The 14,578-nt window shown below is 38.1% G+C and overlaps 1 protein-coding gene across 2 annotated transcripts in view; it reads right to left on the bottom strand.

The window, feature by feature from the left end:
• Positions 1–7,456: 7,456 nt before the first annotated feature.
• Positions 7,457–14,578, bottom strand: part of LOC126334943 (cyclic nucleotide-gated cation channel beta-1) — a 181,187-nt gene continuing 174,065 nt past the window's right edge. For both annotated transcript variants that reach the window (XM_049997686.1, XM_049997687.1), the window contains 3 exons: positions 14,329–14,430; positions 14,129–14,252; positions 7,457–8,633 (listed from right to left, as the gene is read on the bottom strand). In XM_049997686.1, coding sequence (XP_049853643.1) covers positions 8,385–8,633; positions 14,129–14,252; positions 14,329–14,430 — 475 coding nt within the window. In that variant the 3' untranslated portion in view covers positions 7,457–8,384. The remainder of the gene's footprint in view (positions 8,634–14,128; positions 14,253–14,328; positions 14,431–14,578) is intronic.

Raw genomic sequence — 14,578 nt, 5'->3', positions numbered from 1 at the left:
AGATGACTTCAATGTGTTTATTGCCACAAAAATGCAAACAAAGTACTTCTCCATGAGAACACAAGGCTTCATACAGGTCTGCACAAACGAGAGAAGCTCACAAAACTTCACTGGACTTTTCTTCCTCTTACATCATACATCCTGGAAATCGCACCTTCCAACTTCCATTTGTTTGCCCTAATGAAGGATGCACTCTGCAGGAAGCAGTATGTGGATGACAGCAGCAAGACATTGGCTCTAGTCTCAACCAGAAGAGTGATACCATGTGGGCATACAGGCCTTTCAGTAAGGTGATATAAAGTCATTGCATTGAATGGAGATTATGGTGAAAAATAGAGATTTTGTTACCAAATGAGTGGTGAACAATACAGTATATTTGAATGCTAAATAAAACCAACCTGTTTTCAGAAACAAAAATGTGTTGCATTACTTATTGTATGCATCTTGTGGTATATATTGCTGGCCATTAAAATTGCAACACCATGTAGACAGCATGCAATAAATGTCAAATTGTCATGAAATGTTCCAAAAATGATTAGCATTTCAGCTATACCACTCAAAGTAGCAGTAACACCATCTACATTCCATATGTAAGTAAACATTATGCAGTGAATTTCTCATTCTTAATTTGGGTTAAATGTGAGAATGTCATGCTGTGCCTTGTGTAGGAAGAAGAGACATCATATTTCAAGCTTTGAAAGTGGCAGAGGAGTGACCTATTGAGACCACAGTTCACTGTTCGGTGATACTGCTGCACATATTGGTAGTGATCCCACAACTGTCATATGAATATAGAATAAATCTCATACAGATGGTGTGACCATGTGTGGAGCACCGCAGACAGCATGGTGAGTACTGTTGTGCTTTCTCTTGATGAAACAGCACAGAGAGGCATGCTAACAATGATATCCAAAGACAACACTGCACACAGAAGTGGGGCCAAGTTGTCATTTCAGCCAAGTCCCAGATGTGGTTACAGCACTACAACGGACATATGTGTGACTGGAGACTCCAAGAATGGTGAGTGTTCATACATGGCATTCACCTTAGTTATACAGGTCCACACCTCATGTGAAGGAATGGGATACCATTGAGATAAACACCCAAACAGTCTGTGTTTTAATCATGTACTCTTCCTACTATACTATATGTGCAAAATAAGTAAGAGTTCATAATTTGCTATACTTCTTAGTGTCGTAAAATGAATAGCCAGCAGTATACAATTCATATTAAGGATAACATTTGTTCTGTGCACTATTGCATTAATAAGATCATTATCTCAGCTGGGTGATAGGCATCTGGTACTCTAAAGGTGAGAGTACCAGTAGGTCTCCACACGGAGCTCAACTTCTTATTGTTCCAAACTATTTGGGAATGGTGGGTGGCTATTCTTTTCCATCTCAAGAATCTTAGGGATGAAGAAGAGATATATAATAATCTACTGCCTTTTGTAACTTGTACTTTTGAAAACTTGGAATCACAGTGTATACAGTTCCTGTAATAATTAATAATAGCGCATTGTAACAAAACTAGGAATTGTTTGCTCAATAAATTAAAAACTGAGAAGTGCTTGTGGGAGTTAAGACAAGCATGTTCTGTGAGAAACAATTCACATACAATTTGTTCAGTCTTAAGTGAATACCTAGGCCTATGCTTTTTGTAAACACTGAAATATGCAATTTTCTACAGCTACAGGTGAGTCGACTTCTTTTTCTTTCTTTTCTTTTTAACTGAAAAATAGTATCTTCCTATGATAAAAAAAAAATCTGCTCATGCTATAAATTGTCTCATAATTAGGTGAATCCTTCAATTTACTAAAATGAGTGGTTACATTTTTATGTAAAAAACGATACTAACTGATTTTGCTTGCTTGAAAAAAATAACATGACAAAAAAGAAATTATCTGTATAATGTATTGTACTTAATATGTGGTCATTTAATTCATAAGGAGAGTATCTGTTTCTTTTTCTCTTTTTAATAGATAAGTGTTTAAGATGTTTCACAACTGGAAGCTCAACATAGATGATAGCTTTGAAGCCGTGAATAATTTCCTCTGATTGTTCTGAGAGATTTGTACTAGGTTCTACAGTCTAGATCACAGTTAACATCAATAATCATTTAAATAACAATTATGAAAATACCAACTTGTCTACTCAGATGTTTTTCAGTTACTAGTTTTTCAACTCGGCAATAAATATTTCTGTACATAATATTTATTTTAAAAATATCACATTTATTTTCAGCTTTAACAATGATCTGCTATTGTCTTAAAAACAGATACAGTAAATAACAAGTATTATTACTGATTAAATGTGAAGCTACAACATAGACAAGAAAAGCAACTACCTCACAAAAAAGTGACAAATATGTGTACAGTAAATAACAAGTATTATTACTGATTAAATGTGAAGCTACAACATAGACAAGAAAAGCAACTACCTCACAAAAAAGTGACAAATATGTGTGCTATCTGATGTGCTCTATACAATCTAAATTTTGTTAGCTGAAAAGTGTTTCAGTGTTTTTACAAATTATTGTGGAGCTTGGATACTGGCATGAAAATGTGTTTAATCAGACTATGACCAACTGAAAAAATGTTGTTTATGATAACATTTTTTACAAAATGAAAGTAAGATGATCTATAATGTAGCTTAACACACACACACACACACACACACACACACACACACACTCACACACACACATACACACACACATACACACACAAACAAACAAACAAACACATACAAGAGGAATTCAGTTGCTACACAGTTCACTTTCCATGCAACAACCATTAATATTGGTAACACCATACATTTGCTTATTCCTGTCTGCAATTTACAATGTCATATGTTTACAATGTCATATGTTAATGCCTCATAATTCAGCATAATATATTTCTTACAGTTTTTTTAGCTTATGATGTAAAAGTTATGATTTGTGATACCATAACTTAAGTCTATGTGTCAGTATTCTGCAATTCTTCACCTTGACTCTGTACACTAATCTTCACAGATAAAATCAGTGCATTGCTTATATATGTTTCAACATGAAACATGTCTTTCTCAGAATAAAAAGCCATTGCGTGCTTACTATTGTTTTATGAGTGATCCAACAAGATAATAATTTTCATAATTTCTGTGTATTTGATCTAGAAGAAACCAGTTCATTTTGAATGGAAGGATATTTGATTTGATTAGCATCTTAGGAAAGCAGTAACACAAAGTAAACACAATAACATAACAATATCTCTATGTAACACAATATCAAGTCTACCAGTTAATTCAAGTGCAGGAACAAAAGTTAGATGCATGAAGGCAATCAGCATTATCTTTTGCTGTATTCATTGATACTTAAATGAACTGACTAAATACGGAGAAACAATTACAGATGAAAGCTGTTTATAACTTAAATTGATGAGTTACTCAGAAACAAGGGTAGTTCTGCAAATAAATTATTCATCAATCCAAATCTAGTCATATTTGAAGAAAACTTGGTGATCTCAGACCACTAAATAAAAATAAAAAGTTCTGTGCTTTATGAGAATAAAAATTTTAGCACATATTTAAGCAAACTCTTTCTCATGGCAGCTTGAATAAGATGATATTGCAGCTTCATGATAACTGTTTCCATTTTAGAAAATTCTGGATTTGTTTCCAAACTAGTCCATTTCAAAGCAAGTTCTTTGTGACTGATCTTAAGGAGTTGTGGAAACAAATTTCCCTTGTTTATCTCTGATGACTGTGGACCTCAGAGGGGAAAACAAACACATCTAGCCAAAATTTCTTTGTATCAATGACTTATTTTGCAATGATGTATTGTGGGAGAAACCCCGTTTACAGATAGTGGCTTACATCATGCAAGTTACACTGGCTTGGTTATGACTACAGTATTACGTGGAGTGTGTATTCTTTGTATAAAGTAATATAAAATATACTGTGTATTTGAGTTCAAGAGAGACACTCTGCACAACTTATGTTACATAATAATTTGCAGATAGTAATCATCTGGGATATTATCATAACACTGAAGTGATTTTCACACAAATTGTATGACCTTACCTTTAAGAGGTATGGCCCACACTTGTCATGGTAAAATAAATCAGTGTTGCAAAATTCTGTCTTATTTTCTTTGTTGTATTATTACCATATATAGACCTCGATGAACTTTCAAATGCCGGCCGGGGTGGCCAAGCGGTTCTAGGCGCCACAGTCTGGAACCACGCGACCGCTCCGGTCGCAGGTTCTAATCCTGCCGCGGGCATGGGTGTGTGTGATGTCCTTAGGTTAATTAGGTTTTAGTAGTTCTAAATTCTAGGGGACTGATGACCTCAGAAGTTAAGTCCCATAGTGCTCAGAGCCATTTTGAATGCTCAAACTGCCATGAGCAGAACTGAATGCCCATTACAGTAACTAAATTAAATGGAATTTTACCCCGTGACAATAGTAATGGTGCCACCTGATGTCACTATGGAAACAAAATATCTGGCCCAATGTTACTGTTAACAACTGTGGTACAACTACGCAGAGGACACTTGTCATCAGGAGCACTCCCTGACAAGACTGTGCCAGACTATCATATAAGCCTGCGCAGGGCTGGTCCTAGTCAGTTGCGGTGTAATCTGTGGACTGTGCACTGACTCATTTTACTGTTTTGGCTAAAGTGTTCATATTGTGGCCTCTGTTTGTCATAAGCAGAATTTGAACAAAGTGGACTGGATTTTGCGATGTAATTCACCCTTAAGATAGCATGCACTGTTTCCAAGGAGCATCTTGTACTTTTCTCTTGTTGTTAATAAACCAGGTGAGTCCTCATTAGTCCCATATGTAACTTGCCTTTTACAAAAGTGGTGGCAATGAAAATTTACCAATTCACCAGTGATTAACAACTAAAATCCCTCACAGGCAGTTTCCAGCAGAATAAAAGATTCCAGGTCATTCTCCAGGTTAAGAAAAGCAGATGGTACATGCGAAAGAGTGGCTTACTTCAAGGCTGTGTGCTCACTCTTGTGCTTTTAATAATTACACCAATGATCAGCACATTGAAGAACACTCCAAGCATGTCATCTAAGCTGATGATACACCAGTGGCTGCCCATGGGACGATGTTTGTAGAAAAAGAAGAAAAGTTGACTACTTATTTGGATAAAATTGGCCTTTACTATGAGGTCAATCATCTAAGGTGAAATGAAAACAAGACTCAGGTGTGCACATATGGAACAGGGAAGCCTGGTGTAGTTTGGACACCACATGGCAAGATAAACCTTCAACTCTGCCCAACACCTGTATATCAGGCTGTTACTTTTACTGTACACTACCTTTCAAGAAACATTGCCATAATACCAGGCTGATGGTCAGGGCAAGAAACAATATTTTGAGGAAGTTCATATCCACCACCTAGGGAACTAGTCCTCAAATCCTGAGAACTTCTGCTCTTGTTTTATGTGTGTCTTCTGTAGGGTATGCATCACCTGTGTAGAGTGCATATGCTCACACCAAACAGGTCAACACTGCAGTCAATGACACTGTCTGAATCCTGTTGGGATGTACAAAGCCAGCTAAAATTAACAAACTCTACCTGATTGTTGGAATAGCTGTCAGAAGGACTGCTGCTGCTGTCATCAAGCTTGGGAATCCCCACTGCAATACCTACACACAAAAATGTGGCATCCTTCCAGCTTATTGAGGCATATCCTGCAAGTGCGAAACAACACAAGATCCAGGCCACTTGCTCATATGCCCTCTACAGGAACAGCCTTTCACAATACAGAACTTGATCAAGGCAAATAACAAGGTCATCAGAATTGCTATTTTCTGGAAATGCTGTCCGGATACAGAAGTGAATGAACAACTGAATGACATGTTGAGATTTCGGGAGTGATTCTTAAGTAATGATAAACACACAAGTTGAAGTGGAATCTTATCCTCTTCTGACCATGGATGAACCCTTTTCAAAATTAGGGCATCACACTTTACTCAGTAAAATTAACTTTGCAGAGGCATATTTTCAAGTCTGCTTGGATGCAGCATCACAACTGCATTTACTGCAAAATATGCCATATAGTCTTTGCCAATATAATTAGTCACCTTTCAAAATGTCTTCAGCCCCTGCCATATTTCAGCATTTTATGCATTAATTATTACAAGGCGTTCCCAACTGAGCAGTATACCCTGACAAATTCTGGTTGCAGGTGCAGCTCCAGAGGATCACCTTCACAATCTCAAGGTTTTGCTTCAAAGGGTTGCAGCAAAAGGAGTCAAATGCAGACTGTGCAAGTGCTCTTTCATGCAGTCTTCCTTGAAATATTTAAGGTTTAAACCCTTGGCAAATGAACTAGAACCAACAAGAGAGTATTTGACAGTGATTGATAAAATGCAGCCTCCCACAAATATAAAAGACTTACAAGTGATTCTAGATAAGATAAACTATTATGCCTGATTCAATGCAGATCTAGCAGAGCTACCATACCCACTGAACCAGCTATGATGCCAAGGTGATGTTCTGAATGATCACCTTTCTGTGAACAAGCTTTCCAGGCTTCAAAAGATTGTCTTAAGTGCACATCATGTTAAACAACATACACTGCTGATCTCCTCTGTTAGCAGCAACTGACATGCAGTCCCATAGTATTGGCTCATTCCTGCCTCAAATATCCCAACAGCACTGAGTGTCATATATTATATGCTTCTAAGACCCTATCCACTTCCCAGCAATGCCATTATTAAACAGAGCAGGAGGCCATAACTGTCATTTATGCAGCTCAGAAACTTAAATTATTTCATTATGGACGGAAATTCTATCTCAACAAAGATCATCATTTGTTGCACATCATCTTTGGACTTAAGCATCATGCCTCCAGAGTTGAGTGCTATTCTTGTCTTATTTTTCATTATTCTATACACTATTGAGCAGTAATGTAACACACAAACATAAACATGCTATCCCAATTTCCCTTGTGTCCAACCCAGTCTTCGACCAACATGAATTGCTGTTTTTCCGGCTTGACACTGATATGGATTCAATCATTTCAACCTCTTCATAAACACATCATGATGTTGCAGCTGCCACCTGCAAGAACCCAATATTATACAGTCTTGCCCATTTTGTATAACACGGATGGCCAGACGTACCTCCCAGACCTGAATTTCATTCCTGCTGGCCACAACTGCATCAACTACACTTAAACCAAGGGGCTCTGTTGTGGGTCTTGGATGAAAACCATTGCTGCATCCCGATTCCTCCACCTCTTTGGCTGTAAGTGCTGTGCCCTCTGCACACTGGCCATTGATGCAAGTCCTGGATTAAAAGTTTGGTATAACAACATATATTGTGGTCAAATATTGATGGTGACATCATGGATCTGGTCGATTGAAGCTCCGCTTGTCAATCACATCAAGCTGTACCTCCCCAGGAGTTCTCTCCCTGGTCCAATCTGTGGAGTCACAGGGGGGGGGGGGGTGAGGGGGATGTAGTAGTATCACCTGATGTTACTATGGAAGCTGAATAGCTGGCTCGTTAGTGTTGACTGCTGTGGTGCCACTACCCAGAGGACATTTGTCATCGGGGATGCCCACTGATGACATTATATCAGAATATGGGATATAAGGCAGCCCAGGACTGGTCTAAGTAAGTTGTGATGTGATTTGTGGAATGCACAGCAAGTGTGCTATCAGTTTATCTAAGGTATTTATATTGTGGACTCTATTTGCCCTAGGCAGAACTTTGATACGGCATGGATTGGACTGGACTTCACTTCATAATACGGAATTAAGATAACTTGCACTGTTTCTGAGGAGCATCTTGTATTTATCTCTTGTTATGAATAAACCAAGCAAGTCCCCTCTAGTTTCATTTAGAATTAGTCTTTTACTGAAACAGTATGCTGTAAGTATTGATAGCTGATACGGAAACATAATTACTATTCTGATCAAAAGTGGAAATGTTGGGTTCTGCATCTAGACACCTCAAATGATGTAAAAGGCTGAACAATGCATTATAAACACATACAGAATAGGATATCAAACTGCAAGAATGAAGATAAAATGTGCATACAATCAAAATATATCAATCATGCAGTCAGAATTACAATGTGTCTCACAGAATAGGAAAGGTATGCCAGACATATGATAGGGAAAAATTGTAGTTGAAAGTCCCGTCTAAAAGAAATACTATTCTTTGCAAAACAGGAATAATAGAATTTTGTGTACAGTAAATACAATGGGAAAGGAACAGAGTAGCCATTTCCCAAACATGCACTGTATGCTCAATATCTTCTTTTAGAGAATTTTGTTGCCAATGAATAAAATAGGATGCTGCTGGTAGTGATGATGTAAGGTGAGGTCACCAAGTGACTGTATAGTACTAAATGCATTTCACCTCCTACGATTACTGACTCATCTCTCTGTGTACAGTCACTCTACACTCAAAGGTCTTGTCAGCTGGACTCACACTGTTACAGCCTCCAGCATTCTCACTGCCTGCAGTACAACTGCACCCCAGTGGCTGTTGTTCCTGCTCACTGTTGCTGTTATTGCACTGCTGCTTCTCTGTTGTTACTGCCTCTTGTGATTCCTCTTTACTCTGTTTCGGGCTGCGACCAATGAGACTAGTCGATATATCAAGGTGACCCATCACCTGAAAAGAGAAGTATTTTTTTACTTAATTTATTTTCCACATATCTTTCCAGTTACACTTAGGAATTTACTTCGTGTCTGTTTTCATCTGGATACAGGTCAACTTGCCTCTAGTCCATTACCTGCAGCTAACTTTTTAGCAGTTCTTTAAAACACATTTTCAGTTATGTTACAACTTAACTTTCTTTCCCATTTCAGTTCAACATTGATTGTAATTTGTGGTAGTTATAAGAATGGTCTATGAATAAATGCAACTGAGAGCCACCCTGAAAATTTTAGCAAAGTTATTAAATATTTAACTTTTATTTTTGCTTTTCTCAAAGTAGTTCCCTTCAAGTTGTATGCAACAGTTCATCCTATTATTGATGGCTCTACAATGTTATTACCTTTAAAGCTAGTTCAGAGACATAAAAAAATGAACACAGGTGTGTCTGAATAATATTGGCCATTCATGGTTCATTTTTTCTGTTTAGGAATACAAACAATTTAAATTATCCACTAACCATGTTCCAGTAACCTCATAATTACTGATCTTTCAGCCAGGTGAAACAAGTCAAGTTGTAGCTTGAGCTTTTGGAAACTAGACTAATACTTAACTGTAATAAATTTTCTATAAACTGTTTACTTACTCGGTGTAAATTTGACACACTAAGATTAGCAAGAATGATTGTTAAAAGAAAAATAGCTGTTGATCCTTCAGTTGTGAATACAAAGTGAAATGAGTAGTACAGTTAAGAGCTAAGGTGAAAGAGGAAAGAGAACAGAGGAAACAAAAGGTTAGGAGTGTAGAAAAGACAACAAAATTTTTAAAAAGTAAAGTAATCTCAAAACTTTACTATTCTCATCTTTCTGTTTGTCAAAACTTTACTATTCTCATCTTTCTGTTTGTTCTCTCCCCAATCCCTATCCCACATTTTTCACTTTTCTCTTCATTACACTGCCCATTTCTCTTTAACCTGTCTATACATCTTACCCTGTTATTCTACCACCTCAGGATTGAAGCTGGTACAGTGCTTACCAATGTAATATCTTTCACTTACTCCCTCTAAAACCTTGCCTTATTCTTTGTTTCCCTTGTGCTCCCAACAGGTGGGACCCTCTACCTGCAGTCTGAATGATTTGCCCCTTTTTTTCAGCTTTCCCCAGGTTATTCCTATTTCCACCTTGAGGAAGAAATTTACAAGTTCTGAAAGTTAGGTACAGTTTTTCATCTACATATACATCTGTATTCTGCAAACCACTGGAGATGCATGGCAGAGGGAACATCCCACTGTACCACTTATTAGGGTTTCTTCCTGTCCCGTTCACATATAGAGCACAAGAAGAATGATTGTTAGAATGCCTCTGTGTACGTTGTAATTTTTCTAATCTTATCCTCATGGACCCATGTGAGCAATACATGGGGGGGTTGTAGTATATTGCTAGAGTAATTATTTAAAAATGGTTCTTGGGACATTATTAACAGACTTCAGCATAGTTTCAATATATCTTCAAGAGTCTTCCAGTTCAGTTCCTTCCATATCTCTGCGACACTTTCACATGGATTAAACAAACCTGTGACCATTTGTGCTGCCCTTCTCTGTATGAGTTCAATATCCCCTGTTAGCCCTATCTGATACAGGTCCCACACACTTGAGCAATATTCTAGAACCAGTCACACTAGTGATTTGTGATTTACTTTGTAGACTGATTGGACTTCCCCAGTATACTACCAAAAAGCCAAAGTCTGTCACCTGCTTTACCCACAACTGAACCTATGTGATCAATCAATTTCATATCCCTACAAAGTGTTACACCCAGGTATTTGTATGAATTGGCTATATCCAACAGTGACTCACTGATGTTATAGTAATAGGATACTACACTTTTTTCCATTTTGTGAAGTGCAAAATTTTATATTTCTGAACATTTACAGCAAGCTGCCAATCTCTGCACCACATTAAAAGCTTCTAAAGATATGACTGAATATTTATGCAGCTTCTTTCAGATAGAGCTTCATTACAAACAACTGCATCATCTACAAAAAGTCTGATTTTACTGTTAATATTGTCTGCAAGTTCATTAATATACAACATGAACAGCAAGGGTCCAAACACACTTCCATAGGGCACACCTGAATTCACTACTATGCCTGATGATGACTCACCATCCAAGATAACATGCTGTGTCCTCCCTACCAAAAAGTTCTCAACCCTGTCACAAATTTCACTTAATACCCCATATTATCGTACTTTTGACAATAAGCACAAGTGCAGGACTGAGTCAAATGCTTTTTGGAAGTCAAGGAATACTTCATCTACCTGGTTGTCTTCATCCAAAGCTTTCATTAATTTGTGTGAGAACAATGTGAGATCGATTTCACACGATAATTTTTTTTGAAATCCATCCTGCTCATCATTGAGAAGCATCTGTTCAAGATACCTCATTATGTCTGAGCTCACAATACATTCTAAGATTCTACGACAAGTCAGTGTCAAGATATTGGATGGCAGTTTTGTGGATCACTTCTACTACCTTTCTTGTAGACAGGTGTGATCTGTCCCATCTATGACAAATTATAGTTATAAGAGGGGCTAACTTAGCCATAAATTCAATATAGAATGTGACAGATTCCATCGGGGCCTGGAGCTTTGTTCAATTTTAACAATTTCAGTTGTTTCTCAACACCACTGACACTAATAATTATTTCATTCATCTTTTCGTTGGGACAAGGATTAAATTGGAGCAATTCTCCTGGGTTTTTCTTTGTAAAGGAACGTTTGGAAATGGAGTTACACATTTCAGCTTTTGCTTTGCTACCCTCAATTCCAGTTCCTGTCTTGTTTGCTAAGGACTGGGCACTGACTCTGGGGTTGGGGTCACTAACAGACTTTACATATGGCCAGAATTTCTTTGGGTTCTGTGAAAGATCACTTGACAACATTCTGCTACGGTAATCACTGAAGGCATCACACATTGCTCTCTTGACAACTAAACACATTTCATTCAGCATCTCTATCTATAGCCCTACACTTTGCTTTACACCTATTGAGCAGTAATATCTGTTTCTTAACAGTGACTGTATACCATGGAGATTCCCTCACATTATGAACTGTTCTACTGGGTACTTACCTACCCTGTGCATGGTCAACTATTCTTTTAAACTTGAGCTAGAGTTCTTCTGCAAGCTCCTGTTCTGTGCTGAAAGTTTCAAGTTCCTCACTGAGATATGACACTAATGATTTTTTATCTAGTATACATCTTTCTGCTTGCTTTAGTTGTCTTTCGTGCTTTGGTAATCATTGTTGCCACAACTGTGTCATAACCACGGATACCAGTTTCTATGTGGGCATCCTCAAAGAGGTCAGGTCTATTTGTTGCCATTAGATCCAATATACACACACCAAAAAAGTTTTGCTGCACCCTGGTTCCCAGAACTAATGAAGATAGATGTAGACTGTGGATATTGTATCACAGATACAGTCTCTCTGACTGTTCAGAGATGTCACTAACCCTGCCCAAAGATGTGAACAACCATACATGAGCAGTTCCAGTCATTCTACCAGGAATGAGGTGTACGGCTCATATTGTCTGTAGTTCAACCACGCCTAGATAGTCAATACTGCAGTTCGATCATGTCTGCATTGTTACTTTATGCCAGGAAGGGCTCTCAACAAGGGAAGCGTCCAGGCGTCTTGGAGTGACCAAAGCGATACTGTTCAGACATGGAGGAAATACAGAGAGAAAGGGAATGTCGACGACACGTGTCGCTCAGGCCACCCAAGGGCTACTACTGCAGTGGATGACTGCTACCTATGGATTATCGTTCGGAGGAACCCTGACAGCAACGCCACCACGTTGAATAATGCTTTTCGTGTAGCTACAGGACATCATGCTATGACTCAAACTGTGTGCAATAGGCTGCGTGATGCGCAACTTCACTCTTGACATCCATGGCAAGGTCCATCTTTGCAAACACGACACCATGCAGATAGGCCCAATAACATGCCAAATGGACCACTCAGGATTGGCATCACATTCTCTTCACTGATGAGTGTTGCATATGCCTTCAACCAGACAATCATCAGAGATGTGTTTGGAGGCAACCCAGTCAGGCTGAACACCTTAGACACACTGTCTAGTGAGTGCAGCAAGGTGGAGGTTCCCTGCTGTTTTGGAGTGGTGTTATGTGGGGGCGACATATGCCGCTGGTGGTCGTGGAAGGCGCCGTAACAGCTATATGATATGTGAGTGCCATCTTCCAACTGATAGTGCAATCATATAGGCAGCATATTGGTGAGGCATTCATCTTCATGGACAACAATTCGAGCCCCCATTGTGCACATGTGTGAATGATGTCCTTCAGGATAATGACATCGCTCGACTAGAGTAGCCAGCATGTTCTCCAGACATGAACCCTATCGAACATGCCTGGGATAGATTGAAAAGGGCTGTTTGGATGACGTGACCCACCAACCATTCTGAGGGATCTGAGCTAAATTGCCATTGAGGAGTGGGACAATCTGGACCCACAGTGCCTTAATGAACTTGTGGATAGTATGCCAAGATGGGTACAGGCATGCATTGATGCAAGATGACATGCTACTGGGTATTAGAAGTACCGGTGTGTCCACCAATCTGGACCACCACCTCTGAAGGTCTCGCTGCCATGTATGGTTTCATGAGCTATAAAAATGGCGGAAATGATGTTTATGTTGATCTCTATTCCAATTTTCTGTACGGGCTCTGGAATTAACAGAACTGAGGTGATGCAAAACGTTTTTTGGTGTGTGTATTTCCATCATGAGTGGGGTACCTAACTATCTGTTCTAGGCAGTAAAGGCATTTAGTAAAGTTTCGTAGTGTGTCTTATCATGTCTGCAAACTAACAAAATTGATCAATATTGTTACATTCCATCCTGGATTTTCCATTATTTGATTTTTTACTAACAAAACTGTAATTTTCCCCAATTAATTGTTGGATGATTAAAGGCTCTGCTGATGATTACAGTACAATTTTTTTCTGCTTTTAGTCCTTCTACAAGCACAATTGGATGTTTGCCTCCTGTATGTAAATCCTGTCTAGTCATTGTATCTCATTGTAATTTTATAATTTTGTAAATTGGACTTGCTTTAGGTTTAACATAACTGGAAAATTGTTTATGTAGATTAAAACAGGAGTGGACCAAGTACCAAACCTTGTTGGTCTCTATGTTTTATGCTTACTCATTTTGGGTTTAGTTTTTCCTGTAGTGCAATCTGTCAATGAGACTAAGCTTTTTTATTATGATTAATCTATGCAAAAGTCATGTCATTAACACAATAGTAATCAGTTATTCAAGTAAAATTTTACAGTCCACACTATGAAAGCTTTCAGTAAGTATACAGAATATACCAACAGGGCTGTATTTGTTTTTAACTGTGCCACAGATTCATTTGAAGGATAATAAATATTAACTGTGACTTTAATGGGACAATAGAAAAGTTGAACAATTCTGTTCATTTCATGGACATTACCTGTATAACTGTATGAACAAGCTTTGGTGTTTCCTGTGACTGCAAATTGCCAATGATCACATCACTGGACAACTGTTTTTCCTTTGCCAACTTTTCCCTCAGGGCATTTTGCCTCATTAATGAGCTGAAAAAAGTTTGAGATTATATTTAGATGACTGTTGTGTCATTTATAATAAGTTCTTAATGAAGTTACAGCTTACTTTGCCTTCTTCCTTAGAATCTCTTGAGCTTCTGGATAATGAACAATGGCTTCATTCAAATCTGACTTATTCAGAACAAAAACATTTGAAAACCCTTTAGACCTGAAACATTAAGTACCGTTATTAGAATAACAGCCACAGTGATTCATAACCAATAAAGCTATTGCAAAATAAGCACTGGGAACAGTATTTTCTTAGTTCTTTTCATTGTAAGATACAATGGAAGATGAAAAAATTGAATGGTGAACAG

This window comes from Schistocerca gregaria, chromosome 2 (assembly GCF_023897955.1).
Source record: "Schistocerca gregaria isolate iqSchGreg1 chromosome 2, iqSchGreg1.2, whole genome shotgun sequence".
In the NCBI taxonomy this organism is placed as follows: Eukaryota; Metazoa; Arthropoda; class Insecta; order Orthoptera; family Acrididae; genus Schistocerca; species Schistocerca gregaria.
The sequence above is the reverse complement of the archived record's forward strand: the minus strand, read 5'-3'. Positions and strand labels throughout refer to the sequence as shown.